This window comes from Wasmannia auropunctata, unplaced genomic scaffold (genome assembly GCF_000956235.1).
Source record: "Wasmannia auropunctata unplaced genomic scaffold, wasmannia.A_1.0 LD336055.1, whole genome shotgun sequence".
NCBI lineage: Eukaryota > Metazoa > Arthropoda > Insecta > Hymenoptera > Formicidae > Wasmannia > Wasmannia auropunctata.
The window spans coordinates 377315-391809 of record NW_012026835.1 but is presented as its reverse complement, the minus strand read 5'-3'; the positions used below and the strand labels follow the sequence as shown (position 1 = coordinate 391809).

The window sequence follows — 14495 nt, the reverse complement described above, 5'->3', positions numbered from 1 at the left end:
TATGTGTGTGTGTGTGTGTGTGTTTGTGTGTATACAGAGTGCCTTTGAAATAAATCGGCCGGAAAGGCATGACAAGGACACTCTAGATGCAGGAACGACGTACGTGGCTACTTACTAAGCCAGTTCAGCTGATCGTTGTTCTCCAATTTGTTCTTGAAACTGTCCACTTGGCGTTTGAGTTCACGTAGAGTGAGGGAGGGTGTGGCATATAAAGCTTCCTGGTGCTCTCGCAGTTGCCGTTCTAAAGCCGCCACGCGCCTCTCTAAAGCCCAAAGTACCTCCGCCTCGATCACCCCCGAAGAAGCGGGGTGAGCGCCAACGATCTTAAAAAAGTACAACCAAGTACGTAAAGCTAAGTGCACGCTACGAGTGTTGAGGATATTTTGCTTAAAAGAGAAATTAACATATTGCCTAAGATGATATTTCGCTTTTGTCCTTTGATCAGATCGCTCATTACCAGAATGACGTTATCTACTTAAAACATGTGATCCTTGCCGTAATAATCGTAAAATCTGATCAAAAAACGCAATTCTTTCACATATCAAACCTCTTCGAATAGGCATTGCAAGAAACTCTTTACTTTTCATGCGGAATAAAAATTTCAAAAAAGATCGTTTATAAATAATTATTACACACTATCCCTTCAAATACTGATGAAACGTAATTAATTAATTAATTAGAATGAAAATTGAAACAGAATATACCTGAAGAACATAAGGCGTGTCGGGCGTGTTCGCCGGTAGATGAGTCGAAATATTGAAGAGCTTGTCCCCCTTGCGAAGCTTTACGATGTCCAGAGGACCAGCCTCTGCCGCGCTTCTAAAGATTTCTGCAAGACAAAAACGTAGATTCTCTTTTGTTGAGCTGATCTCCATCTATTCTCTCCTTCTTCCGAAAGGAAGTCAACTGCGCGCGCTTAAATTTATCGTCGCTTTTATCTCGCGACGATCGCGCCATTCCTCTCGGAATTATCATCCCGATATTCGCCGCGCCGGGTGAGCGGCGGCGACGACGACGACGAGCGGGAGCGAACGACGACGTACAAACAATATTTACGATACTCGGTTTCGATCCCCGCTATTAACCGTCCGCCGTTTACCACCGTTTTACTATATTACCGGAGGTGATATTAACTTTATTAAACGCGCCCCGCTGGCGCACGGGAGATCGACGGCCATCTCCCAATTACACCAGGCTTCCCGACAACGCGACCGGCAAAAAACGACGACGCGTACAAATGGCCCCTGGCAGCGCGACGCGACGCGTGCATGGAATTCAGCCCGTCACGAGCGAGAGACGTAACTCTTTCCGGTATATCGAGCGAGTAACGCTCCGCGAGAGCGGAGCGACACGCGACGGAGCGGCGGCGACGGCGGCGGCGGCGGCGTTTTGTAAGTGCATGTTTTATTCATAATCGAAGCACCGCGCGCTACCTACGGAGTGTAACGGCCGTGTATTACGGTGCCCCGGTAATTACGATCGACGACACAGCGTCGGAATGACGGTCGTAAATGTATCTTCCTCTCTCGCTCTCTGTATATACTGTCCACCACGGAAAGTTTCGGGATCAAGCAGAATAAACGGCTTAAAATAGAAGCGGATTCTGAATGCAAACCGCCGCAATCGTGGCTCACACTTTATTTCTAAGTTTATAAAATGGAAGCGAAAATGTGGGAAAAAAAGATAGAAGACAATATATGTGTAATTATTCTGAATACGCTTTAATTAATTCCCCCTGCGAATGCAACGCGCTCTCAACGTTTAATTTATATTGAATTATCTGAATTCTCGTTAATGTTCTCGCTAAGGCACAACGGATCTGGATTAATACTTGGAGAAAAAGTCGGCACTGAACTTATCAAGGGATGCAACATTGATCTCCCGGAATCCACGTGGATCTCCCAGAGTACCCCGTGTATACGAGCGAGCGAGCGTGCATCACTCTGGGTAGAATAATACCAAAAACTGTACAAAAATTCGCTGAATAAATGATACAATCCGTGCCATTTCCGTCTGTCTTATTTTAGCACGGGTACATGCAGCAGCTTGAAATATTGAAAAGCTCAACACGTACCTATATAGTAAACGTATTCGGCTTTAGATTCAACAGCAACGTCCGACAAGCGGCTTCCGTAATAGCTATAATGAATGAATTCATTTTATGCCCACGATGAAATATTGACGAATAACGTAACTGCGTGGTCCAATTATCCTGCGAATGGCGCGATGTTATGTCGATATTATATCACGTCCAAATGAAATGAAATCGCGCGGTATTTCTATGGAGGCGGATCTGTCAGCGACACCTATTCAAATTAGAAGCGCATATCGATGATCGATTTTGGAATGGCGCATCTTAATGCACTAACAGGAGAGGAAGGGAAAAAAAATGAGAGACGAACATTTCCGCGATCCTGATGTAAAATACACGTCCCGTCCCGTGCTCGCGCTGAAAAATGGAAGCGCAGCGAAACCTGGCGCGATCATTTATAAAGAGTCCGGGTCGCCCTTTTCAGCTCACCCCCTGACTGACGTGCACGCCTCGGGGTAAAATAAAAATATTCCAAGCGCGCGTTTTCCTCGTTGCGCTTGTCTCGGGCAAGGAAACGGAAAGAGCGCGAGATTCGAGTAACAAAAACACGAGGAATCGTAGTGTTTCGCGATTTATCTGGACCGAGGTTGAAATGGTACACCTAGCGGAACATTGTCACGCATTCGTTTCGTTTTATGTGCCACCTTTACGAGGGTGCGCGCGGCCATATTCCTCCAGAATTTCATCGCCAGAAGCCTGGGGGGAGGGGGGAGGGAAAGAGATTCGCGTCCGCGGCGAAAGCTATCATCGCCGTCAAACTTCGATTTCTGTTTTTCAGCGGCACAAAGTGCAATCAAACCTATCGCGCGCGCCACGCAAACTGAAATACAGAGGCATTCAGCGTCCGTGAAAATATGAAATATGGATTAATTTTATTTTATTCGAGTAAAATTCGCGTTCGGGAATTCGAAAGGATTCGAGGGATTCGCGTTCATTCGCTGCGCTATACTGAAAATTCTCGTTATCTACGCAAAAATAAAAGCAAAGTAAAAGATAACAATGGCAATTGTTCATTAAACTTTGTATCGTAGGATAATAATATCGGCAGACGCAGCAATATATATATATATATATATATATATATATACATATATATGTATATATACCTACGTTTTATAACGTAACATTCTCATCCGAGCGTTAGAACTTGGCACGGAAATATCCGGTACGGAAAATACCGTAGCACTCTGCCGATAATCGCAAACCACGCCGGCCGGACCGGGGTTCGATTTATTGCGGAATTATGGCTGACAGTGCGAGGAATGCCAGAACGCATAGCGTAAATGCAACGCGTGTCCACCACGCCCACACGCGAATTCGAGACGCTAATTGAGCCTGGAATCGTTTGCCGAGGAGGCGACGATTGGTGGGTGCGAGCAACATTCAGATTATAATGCGCGCGAGAAGCGTAACGAGATTCATTGTAAATCTCGCTCCACCTGCGAGGAGAATTCTATATTTAAAAAAAATTTTTTTTAGCATGTACGGTGCATATCAATGGAATTTGCAAGTAGGCTTTAATTAAAAAGACAAAAAAAGAAATAAATTAAAGAGATTTCATTGACGCACGCCGCATGGTTTTCTCTTTTCGACGTGTCGGTATGGCGCCGTTTCAGATTTCTCACGGTGCAAATGCTTGACGTTGAGCTTCCGGCTCGTGCAAGCGCGCGAACCATCGCAATTCGACCGTACAAAATAAAATAAAATAGATTTTTTATCACCTTTAGATATTTACACACATAACGATTTTTCGCTTTACAGAAAAGCTTTTTTCGAAATTCGTAAGCATTCTTGCAGCATCCGTTTCGTGCGTAAAAGCTATTTCTGAAACTTTCACACATAGCACAGATGAATTTGCCGCTCTGTTTTGATCAAGCATTATCGAAGCAATATCGTAATAAAATAATATAAATTTTATGACATATAATACATAAATAACAGCTAAAATAATGATATTTACATATTTGTAAATATGTATTCAGGGTCTATCGAATTTAGCTATTACAAACAGCGAAAATTTTGATACACAATACAATGACACAATATAGTAAAAACAAATATATTCTGCATCAAACTTGCATACTGTTAATAAAAAAAAAGACAGAAAAATTGTAAAAGAGAAAAAAAGAGAGGAGAAAATTGGTTCGACATCCAATTTTGGCGTGACATACAGTATTACATATGTGAAAAGTAATTACTTCTTCTATTTTTCATAGTTTTTTAATATCGATATAATCGTAATGCGCAACGAAAAAAAACTGATTAAACTTCGCTGATGCAGTCGATTCGCTAATGTCGTCCGCTCAATTACGTCCCGGTCCGTAACAGTTCGCGTTAGTCGGCGATCCGTTCCGTCGTAAAAACGCTCGAACACCCCGTACAGCAAGCGCGATTACAACAATCGCGTGCACACGCGTTCGCTTTTTTTTTTTTCATGGTACTTAAACCTTTACGACCGAACCGTCGAATTTTCGTCCGCGTTTCGTCGGCGTTACGGCGCCGACCCGGCCGGGGTCCAACCCCTTCCTCCCCTTTCCCCTCCCCTCTCCGCCAACTTTGTTCCCCGACATGCTTACGATTTACATGATAATGTACTCCGGAGCGAGATGGAATATCTCCCACGCGCGACAAGAGTGGAAAGCCGGCCTGATATATTTGAATACTTATATTACTCTCGTCAAATAAGTTCGAAACACGGCGAGATCCCTGACGTGGAACATTCGAAATCCTTGATTAATCGCGTACACGATACGTACACGATCCGAAGATTTATGGAGCTTTACGATGCCTTTTCTCTCTTTCTTTCTTTCTTTCTTTCTTTCTCTCTCCTCCCTCTCTCCCTCTCTCCCTCTCTCCCTCCCTCCCTCCCTCCCTCCTCTCTCTCTCTCTCTCTCTTTCTCTCTCTCTCTCTCTCTCTCGGTATACATTAATATCAATGTATAAATCTCAATAAAATATAGTAGTTTAAACATTAATATAGAGATTGTTATACAAACGTTTATTACCTTTCACAATTTTAAAATTATACGCCATTATAATTTTAAAGTATGTGGTAATATTTAAACTTCCGATACGCGTCAATTGTTCAATCTCATATGAATTCATTGTTTGAATCTCAAATTCAAAACCGTATTGTAACTCTTCACTCTTCGAATATTCAAACTCGTTTGAAATTCTGCTTTGTTGCATGAAGCTGAAAACTCGCAGTTTGCATCAATATCGAATAACATCGGGCCCATTGATCGTCGAATTAATGATTCGAAAGTGAAACGTCATTACTCAACCTCAGTTAAGTTCAATGGAATCGAGTAAACATTGATCGAAAAAAAAATATGTATATTCGCTGAAAAAGTTGAAGTTCCACTTTTCTCCCCTTTTCCCTTTCGAGAATATATCGCGACGTGTCGCGGGTTTTTTCTTTTTCATGAATAACGTCGGGAATCGCGGCGCACGCGAGAGAGACGCGCGCGCGAGCGACGTTCGGCGATAAATGTCTGACAAAATGAAAGGAGCGAGAAGGAGTGCTGAACATATTTTTGCGGCGAATGAAAAAGGGTTCGTTCGAAATCGGGCATGCGAGGCGAATATAATCCTTTTTTCGAACCCTCTTTTCCAGGAGAGATACACGAGTGGAACGAAATATCGATCCGTATGTACAAGTGTTTATTGGTCACTATTGCTTGTGCCACTTTAATCGGGTTACCGCACCATATTTTTCTCGTAAATACCGCGATTCTTTTATTGGAGGAAAACCAATATACAATTCATGCAAATAAAAAGCGTATCTCTGCTTCGAAGAGACGTAGAAATACATTCGTTTGATATGCAAAGATCAGAACCATTTCATCTATCTAGGCTTTGGCTTGCTGAATCCAGACGCGATAAAACTTTTAATTTCCAAAATGCTAAATTCCCGGTTGTAACCCCGATGAGTGAAAGATATCTTCAAAAAACAGAGAAATAAAGACTACATTGCTATTACGTATATGCACGGCTTCTATGTAAATATTAAAGATATAATATATCCGGCTTAAAATAATGCACACCTTGCTCCTTCGAAAAAAAATGATTCATCTCTCGCAAAGTATTATGAAATAATAATCATCAGGAAAATTGCTCCTTTTTCGCAACGATTCTCTCAAGCAACGACGCATTGCGCAAATTGCAAAAAACAAAGAGCCAGAGCTTAATGGCAACCCCTTCATCACGATTCTGGAATTTAACGAGTACTTCACCTCGGAGGTTGAGCCGAGATATCCCGAATAAGTCCCTTACTCCCGCGAAATATCCACCTCGATGAGGACCCGTAAACGTGCCCGGATTACGTGAATAAGTAAAACGAGAAGTTTCGCGTTTGCTGGTCGCAGGAACTTATCAGCGACTTTGTCCGCACGTTTTTGTGCGGCGTTATAAAACTGGCGGGAAAAACTGAATTCTCGTACTTGCTTTTTCGTTTCGAGACTACAGCGTGCGCGAATTCATAAATATCATGGATAATAATCCTGGCAGTTTCGCATTTAAAAATATAGACAGGCAGGAGCGTTGGCGGACTATTTTTCTAATGCGAACCGCAGAGCGTTTTTATTTTCTTGACGGAAAGGGCACGTCACACGTAAAAATATTACACGCGCACACACAAATGCGTGTATACGGTTTTAATAATAAAATCAAAGGTTTAAATAGAATCGCGTGAACCTGGGAATTAAGCCTTAGAAAGTGATTTTTGTTTAAACTTTATAAACATGCTCAACGCGGGGATACGCGTTTCTTGGATAAAGGTTAATCCTTTCGGTATGCTCATGCATAAGGACGACAGATATCGATGTTTCCTAGGCGATAATGGATATTTCTGGAACTATCTCTATAGCGCGTCTCTCTACGGCGTGTATCGCTCTCCTCTATCAGAGAGTCGGAGAAATTCAAGCCACTTAGCAAACCGCGAAGTACCTCGAGCGTCGAAAGGTTGAACGGATGAGTCTTAAATTAGACTCCGCCGAGCGCAGTGTAAAGGTCGCGCGGGAGAGAAAGAGAGAGAGAGAGAGAGAGAGAGAGATCGCCGGGGGTTGATTGGCGAGTTATAAGAATTCGCGAGCAAACTTTCATTGAGCGCGGCATGCGCGATCGTTTGTCGAGCAAACGCTCAGGCCGATCAGCCGCAAGGAGCGGCCGGTGGCGGCCGACGGCGCGGCGACGTCGAGCACTTTAAGCACCCTCCGTAATTCAGGGCGACGACGATTGGCCGTCCCCGAATCACGTACCGTGTCGCAATTAGACCCGATCGTATATTCACTCAGTGTCAATAGGCTTCGAACCGAAGAGTTCTTTTAAACAAAAAAGGAGATGCGAGGGCCTCTTGTTCTCCAGGATAAAAATAAAAAAAAAGCCGGAGTCAAAGTTTGCGGAGCGACATAAATTACATGATGTAAAATAAAGTACGAGACGTTCTCCGTGCAAAAATACAATTCGTTTTGATGATAAATGTCACCGTGTAAAATATTTCAACGTGATAAAAAATATGAGAAATATTTCATACGCTTCTCATGGAATGCTTTTGCAAGTTCCATAATTTATTATTAATGCTAGCTTCAAGAATAAAATTCGCATTTGTATAATTCCATGTCGCCTGCGAGGAGATTTGTGTCATTTGACGATGCAAATTAAACTTTCGGGCATTTATTTCAAGTTGGATATAATAGCTTATAACAGAAGTATCACATTCTCTTGCAATCAATTTTCGGAAAAATTTTGTTATAATGTACAAGAAATCCAAGCGCTACAATTAATTTAATTAACGCAACTTAATTAACTTAATTTTTAAATATGTGCATTATGCGTTTAAGTAAATACTTCGGTAATATTATCGTTATTTGAGATGAAAAACGCCACAAAAATTCTGACGAAAATTTGTTCGCTGAAAATCATATTTAAATATGTCCGTATGTTCCTCTGTCGGGCAGAGCGCGGTTTGATTAACAGCTAAATTAAATATCCGTTTGTCAAAGCTTGTAGTGTAATCGAGTTCCGTCCGTACGCCGAAATAAAGCAGCAATTTCGAATGAAAGCCTCACAATTATTCCTTTTATTTACGTACGTCAAAAACTTTATAAATGTTTTATAAAATTCCTATCGCCGGGGAGAGATACGCGCGCTATATGAGAATATCCCGTGGAATATCGCGAGCCGCGTTGCAGTCTCGTAATGAGATCTTTGTTGCTGTTTTAATTACCTTCGTTAAATTAATGAATTCTCTCTTATCAAAAATAATTAAAACCCTTTCTTCTCGTCATTGCCCGATGCCGCATCCGAATTTACGAGACTCCGACGTACCAAGCGAGGCACGGGGGCGCACGAATCTCGTCACGGAACAGAATGGTCCTGTCCAACGGAATGGGCCTTATTGTCAGTTTACACGCAACGAAATGCTGTCAGATTCGCACGATACGGAGCGAAATGAAGCATATATACAACCGCGCGTGTACACATACGTGAGGGAAGGATGACGGCGAGATCAGTGGGGGCAACTATCTTCTGGCCGTCCATTGGCAGTAATAGGATAATGAATCGTGAATCATGAACGTACGGCGGACGATTATATTTTTATTGTGACCCACGCTCAATTTATTCATTATTTTGTTGAGGCCAATATCATTGGGGCGAGGTGTAGGACGCGGCTATCGCTGTCGGAAGACGTTCGTTCGAGACGGCGTCGCGCCGTTAACGGCGTTCATAGAGGTTCACCGTCATGTTCAACGAAATCAGAAACTCGCGAAAAAGTTTTAATCAAAACGTCATCTTTTTTTCTACAAATCTTTTGAAATCTATCAAAAAACCGCCTTATCAATGTTCTATTTGAGAACGTGATTATTTATTATATTAAAAAATTCATAACATCAAGGAAAAAAATGTGATTCTCTTTATACAATAAAATATAATAAAATATAAAATATTTTCAAGACGAGTGTTGAGAAAATCCATTTTCAAGGATAGTGATATCTTCTTTAAGCTTATGTACGTATACATACTCTTCAAGAGTCTCAATCTTGCATACAATCTTTAGAATGGCAAATTTTTACAGTAGCTATCAAAATATGCAAATACGTACTCACAAAAAAAAAGAGTAATCATTAGAAAATATTTGAAAATTACTCGAGTTACTAAAATATATGTGTAAAACAGAGAAATCATCTTTAATTTTTTAAATAAATTCGTGTACTATTCATTCATATCTTAATAAATAAATAAAAATTTAGAACGATTTTCATTATATCTATAGTAAAAAATATTACTCAAATTATAATTAATAATTATGCAAATATAAGGTTTTGTAATGTAATTCCAAAAATTGCTTATAAATACACTTCAATACACAACCGAATTTTTGCTAACAATCCCGTCGCAAGTAAATGAAGCGGTAAACGAATCAATTTCGCAATGGAGCGATGCAATATTGTTTCCAACCGTTCGCGTAATAAATGTAACTTTCAATGGCAAAAAATTGAGTTTCCGACACGCCTGATTGCGGAGGCGATTCCTGTAAATGGGTGTCGTGCCGCGCGGAGAATCCACGTTCCATCGTGCATTCCGGAAGCGAATCCCGGAAGTGGTTCCGCCGCCGATAATTCCGCGGCACTCGATTTCCGGGATTTCGCCCGGAACTTCGTTCCGGCGACGGCGGGTCTCAACGACGACGGCGGAAAATTCTTCGACGTTACTCGCAAATAGAACGCGACGAAACGACTTTCGTGCGTTTCGAAGTGAAATTGGCATATTTACAAATAACGAAGGGAAAAGGAAATATACGCGAATGAAAAACGATTTGTTAGTAAATGTGAATAATTTTCGAAAATTTATCCCATATTTAAACGCGAGTAAAAATGTTTTGTTATAAAATAAAAGCACAGCAATATTTATTATCCACGACTTCAATTTCTACTAATTAGCTCCATTTTCCTCGCTCAAACGATTTTTCATAATGGTCACAATTCTTCATTTTTCGCTTTTCTCATTATAATTAGGATGCATAATTTTATTTATGCACTGCGAGGAATCAAAAAAATACACGAGTCGGAGACAACTATGTCGGCAAAAAAGAAAGGAAACGTTTCTTCCGCTCACAAAGCTCGTTTCCTAAAGAAGAATATTTCTCAAGAGGAAATTTTTTTTTAAATCTCGACGATGAAGCAAGTCGATTTAAAGCCTATTTGGGACAGAATAAATTGTGTCATACAATGTGACCGACTTACTCGTTGTGCTGCCATAAACTTCTCGCTTGAAACAAGATTGTTAAATCAATATAGAAACAGACTGCACTCGATAAGAATCTTATTTTCATATTCAAGATTCAAAGAGCGAAAATAATGACTCTTAAGTTAGGCATCCATTATTCGCAGAGTGGAGATGTAAAGTGATGCAAGAAATATTCATCAAACTGTTTGTCTTTCTCAAAGAAATTTTACTTATTCTTAATATGCAGGTGACCTTTATCGTATTTTCATTTCATTCTTATATTTGTGTTTCTTAATTAATTTTTAATTACATAATTTAATTTATTTATTTATGTTTCTCTCTGTCTACTCGAAACAATCTTTGCAGCATAATATTAGCGTTGTTATATTGTGATTTCTATTACTGTATGTATATTATTTATAAATAAAGGAGAAATTGTCAATATCGGGGACGTCTTTTACGCAACTTGGATGATAATAGAGGATGTAAGGGATGTTCGAGACATGGCTTGATTAGATGGCAGGTGGGGTCACAAGCGTGTTAGAGCCTCAGCCTACCGATCGATATTTATGTCTATATGTGTAGAGGCCGTGTATTGCATTAGGTAAATGCGTAAATGCACCTCGTTACACGTTCAAGCTTCGCTTGAAACCTTCAGAGGGATAGCAAGGAGAGACTCGAAAATTGAAGAGGAATTGGTTTTGAGCAACTTCCCTAAATAAAAGCGTAATTGCAATATTTTTAAAGTATAGAGTGGAAAGTCGTGTTATTACGTCCCCCGCATTAAAAGGAATTCTCTCGAAATCACGTTACACTTGTGTCACGAGAGGAAAAAAAAAGAAATGGGAAGTAAATTGAATTATTGTCTGTGAAGATAACGAGAATTATCGCCGTAGCGACGCGATTTCGAGATTGTTCGCGTTTTATTCGCGTCACAGAGAGAGACTCGCCGGAATGTCGACTTCACATCGCAGCAACAATCTCGTTGTAACGAGAGAGTATAATGACGGCATCCGATATTAATTTCGCGTCTCGGATAATGAGATATCACGATAACAAAAGCTTGCTCATGCCGCAGCAAAACGGCCCGGTAGGTTTACAATAGTAGCAAAAACATCAAAAGAAATGACGTAAGGCAAATTGGTTATAACAAGAAGACGAGCACGTTGCGAGACTCCGAGGACCAATAAAGATGACGGTCTCCAATAAAAACGCGATTTCTCAACGCAACGCGGTATAATTATATTAGAGACATTATAGAAGGGAAAAAAGTCCAGCAGAAAGACGACATCATTGGCTTTGTAATCAGAGCCACGGCGATTAAATAAAAGTGTGCACGTTTATTACCTTTGTCAAATTCATGACGAAGCTTAAATCATCTTTTATGGATCAGATAGTAAATATATATTACATACATTTTTCTGCCTCACTGTATGCACTTGAATAATTAAGAAAATAGAGAAAAATAAAGGAAGACAATGAGAGAAAATTTTAATTTTTTTTTTAGAAAGAAATACAAAAATTTAATTTAACATAAATAACGAAAAGTATATCAATTAACTAAAATACAGAAAAATAACTCTTGTTAAATTTTAATTTAACTATATCGATATATAGAAATTAATATTAAAACTATATCTATATGACACGATTGTTTAAATAAAATTAATTAATAGTAAAGCAAGAATTTTCTAGTAATGGCAATTACTGAGAACATTTTTTCTTCAATTATTTGGACATCTCCAATCTGCCGCTTGCAGTCTATTCTTTTTTTTTTCTCTGTAATCGTTTACATTTCTTCTCCCCGGAGAGCATAAAAATAGGTCCGAGGAACAATTCCGCTTATGATCAATAAAATGGTTGAAGGCGGTCGTTCACGTGTCGGGTAATGTGGCCGGCCGCCACCTAAAACATCAGCGAGACATTTAGGGCTGCACCCACAGTCGGGCATTCGATTTTCTAGTTCGGGGCCAGTTCTACTTTAACAACCCTTCGGGAAATTACAAGAACTACTATAAAAAGCCTAACAAACGTGCCGGAAAACAAAAAGTTTCAGCCAAAACGAAAACTTTTCTTCATTTTTGTTACAGATACCTCTCACAACATCGTCCTTTTTTTTCCTCCCCATTTTTTTCCTTGTAGAGCTGTCTACGTTTGCCGACATAGCTCGATGAATAATTATCGGAAAAGCCTCGTTCCCTCGTATCAGGGGAGCAACGCGTGCATTTACTGTTCTTCGTAAGGCGTCGAGAAATTCTCTTTCCCGGCGAAAAGCGGAGCTTCGATTCCGAGCCCTCGTGACGAGATATCGATCGGTTGCGTGGCATCCTCGCGGCACATTTTTCGCGGAGTCGGCCTCGTTAAAAGGCTTTTTAGTTAAGTGGAAGCGACTGCGACGAGGGAACGAGGACGAGACCAGCGGAGTATTCCATAGCCAGTCTCTACCGGGGTGGAAGAACGTGAACGTGAAAGCCTATAGTGTCCTGCGGGGGAAAGGATAATAACAACGATCATAACGACGATATAATAATCTTGGAAACACAAGGCTGCAGAAGGTAATCAAAGCGATGTTACAGTCTTAAAATCGATATTGAAATCGACCGGTATAAACGACGAGCTCAACTTTCCCGTCACGCGTCGGCATAAAAATTTAATAAAGGATCTCAATAGGCAGATACATGCATTATGGCGCCGTCAATTTATTAACCCTCTTAATCTATTAATCAAAAGTCACGTTTTTCTTTTTAATATCGGTTTTTAGTATCCGTGTAATCGATGGAACGGGAAGAAATTCACTATTTTTGGCGATGATGGTTTGCATACGTCAATCTTGATTGACGAGCAGGAATTTTAAGAGAAAAATCACGGGTTAACACGACGTGCAGTCCTCTCGAGCGTTAAACAGCGAAGTTAAAGGGATCGGAAAGCTCTCGGCTTTAGGACAACGCAACGGATCGGAGATCACCCTGCACGATAAGGCTCCCGTTGACGAGAACTTGTCCATGTTGTACTATGACTTTGTGCTGTCGTGTAACGTCGCTGGTAACATCGTTGCTGACAAAGCCGTTTCCCTTAACAGGCGTACAAGGTTGTACACCCGTTGTAATTGCATTAGAATTTTAATTAACTAATGTAACCCCTCGTATAAGTAACGCACCGTTAAATTCGCATGACACCATATCATCGATCGTAACACTATTTTACTATAATAATTACCCGATAATATTAGCATTAGACACGCGCGGGGATAATTACATGACCGAGTTTGAAAATTGAAATGTTCTATTTCTGACGTGTTGATTTCCAACGAGAACCGTATAATTAATTAGGACATTATTGATATTGAATAATCTAAGCTTAAATAGTTTAATTTAGATCACATGCAGAAGCTTTGCTGTTGAAAAAGCAAAAAATCATATTGGAGTAATTAAAATTAATTTATTAAGATTCCATCAAGATTATTTAGAATAATTTTTAGTCTCGCATACGCTTTATACCTGTTAAACGTACATAGTATATAGATAAATAATGAAATAAAGCAATATAAGCCACGCAAAGGCTAATTAAACAATGCTTCGAATTACCCGAAAGCTAAACGAGAAAGCCATTGTGCTGCTATGTAAATAAAATTTTGATGCGCGCCGCAGTAACAATACGAAAGGTACAATAAAACTACAGTACAATAAACTACGATACATTATAAAATATAATACGCATTGCAGTAACGCATAAAGTGGTATATAGTCAAAATACGGTGTACTATAAAGTGGCGAAAAGAGGAAAACTGTACCGTCAACCGAAAAAAAGGAGAAAAAAATCTAGATGGAAAAGAAACCGAAATTAGGTCAAATATGGAGAACCGAGTATCAACTCGGCGAGAAGGATAAAAAATTTTCAATCTGCAGGGCCGTTTCTGTGCGCTCTCGAGCTTGCCGTCGCTTCGCTCAAAATCGAGAAAATTATCCCAACCGTGAAAGGGTTGAAAGACTCGGGACGAGTTGCGGCACAAGTGCGTGCTCATGTCATTTTACCCTCCAGACGGCGGGGGGGAGGGTCATAAGAGGGCGCCGGCTCGGTCAGCCACTCAACCGAGCCGAGAGAAACGGCCCAATGTAGCGCGGCGCGGCGGCACTCCGGTCGATAGGTCACGGCACGAAGGTGAAGTGTGTGCAAACAT

The 14495-nt window shown here is 40.5% G+C and overlaps 1 protein-coding gene across 1 annotated transcript in view; it reads right to left on the bottom strand.

Moving 5' to 3' along the window:
- Window positions 1-14495, bottom strand: part of LOC105450771 — a 122471-nt gene that overhangs the window by 18157 nt on the left and 89819 nt on the right. The window contains exons 5-6 of the mRNA XM_011690772.1: window positions 705-829; window positions 116-323 (exon numbers count right to left, since the gene is read on the bottom strand). Coding sequence (XP_011689074.1) covers window positions 116-323; window positions 705-829 — 333 coding nt within the window. The remainder of the gene's footprint in view (window positions 1-115; window positions 324-704; window positions 830-14495) is intronic.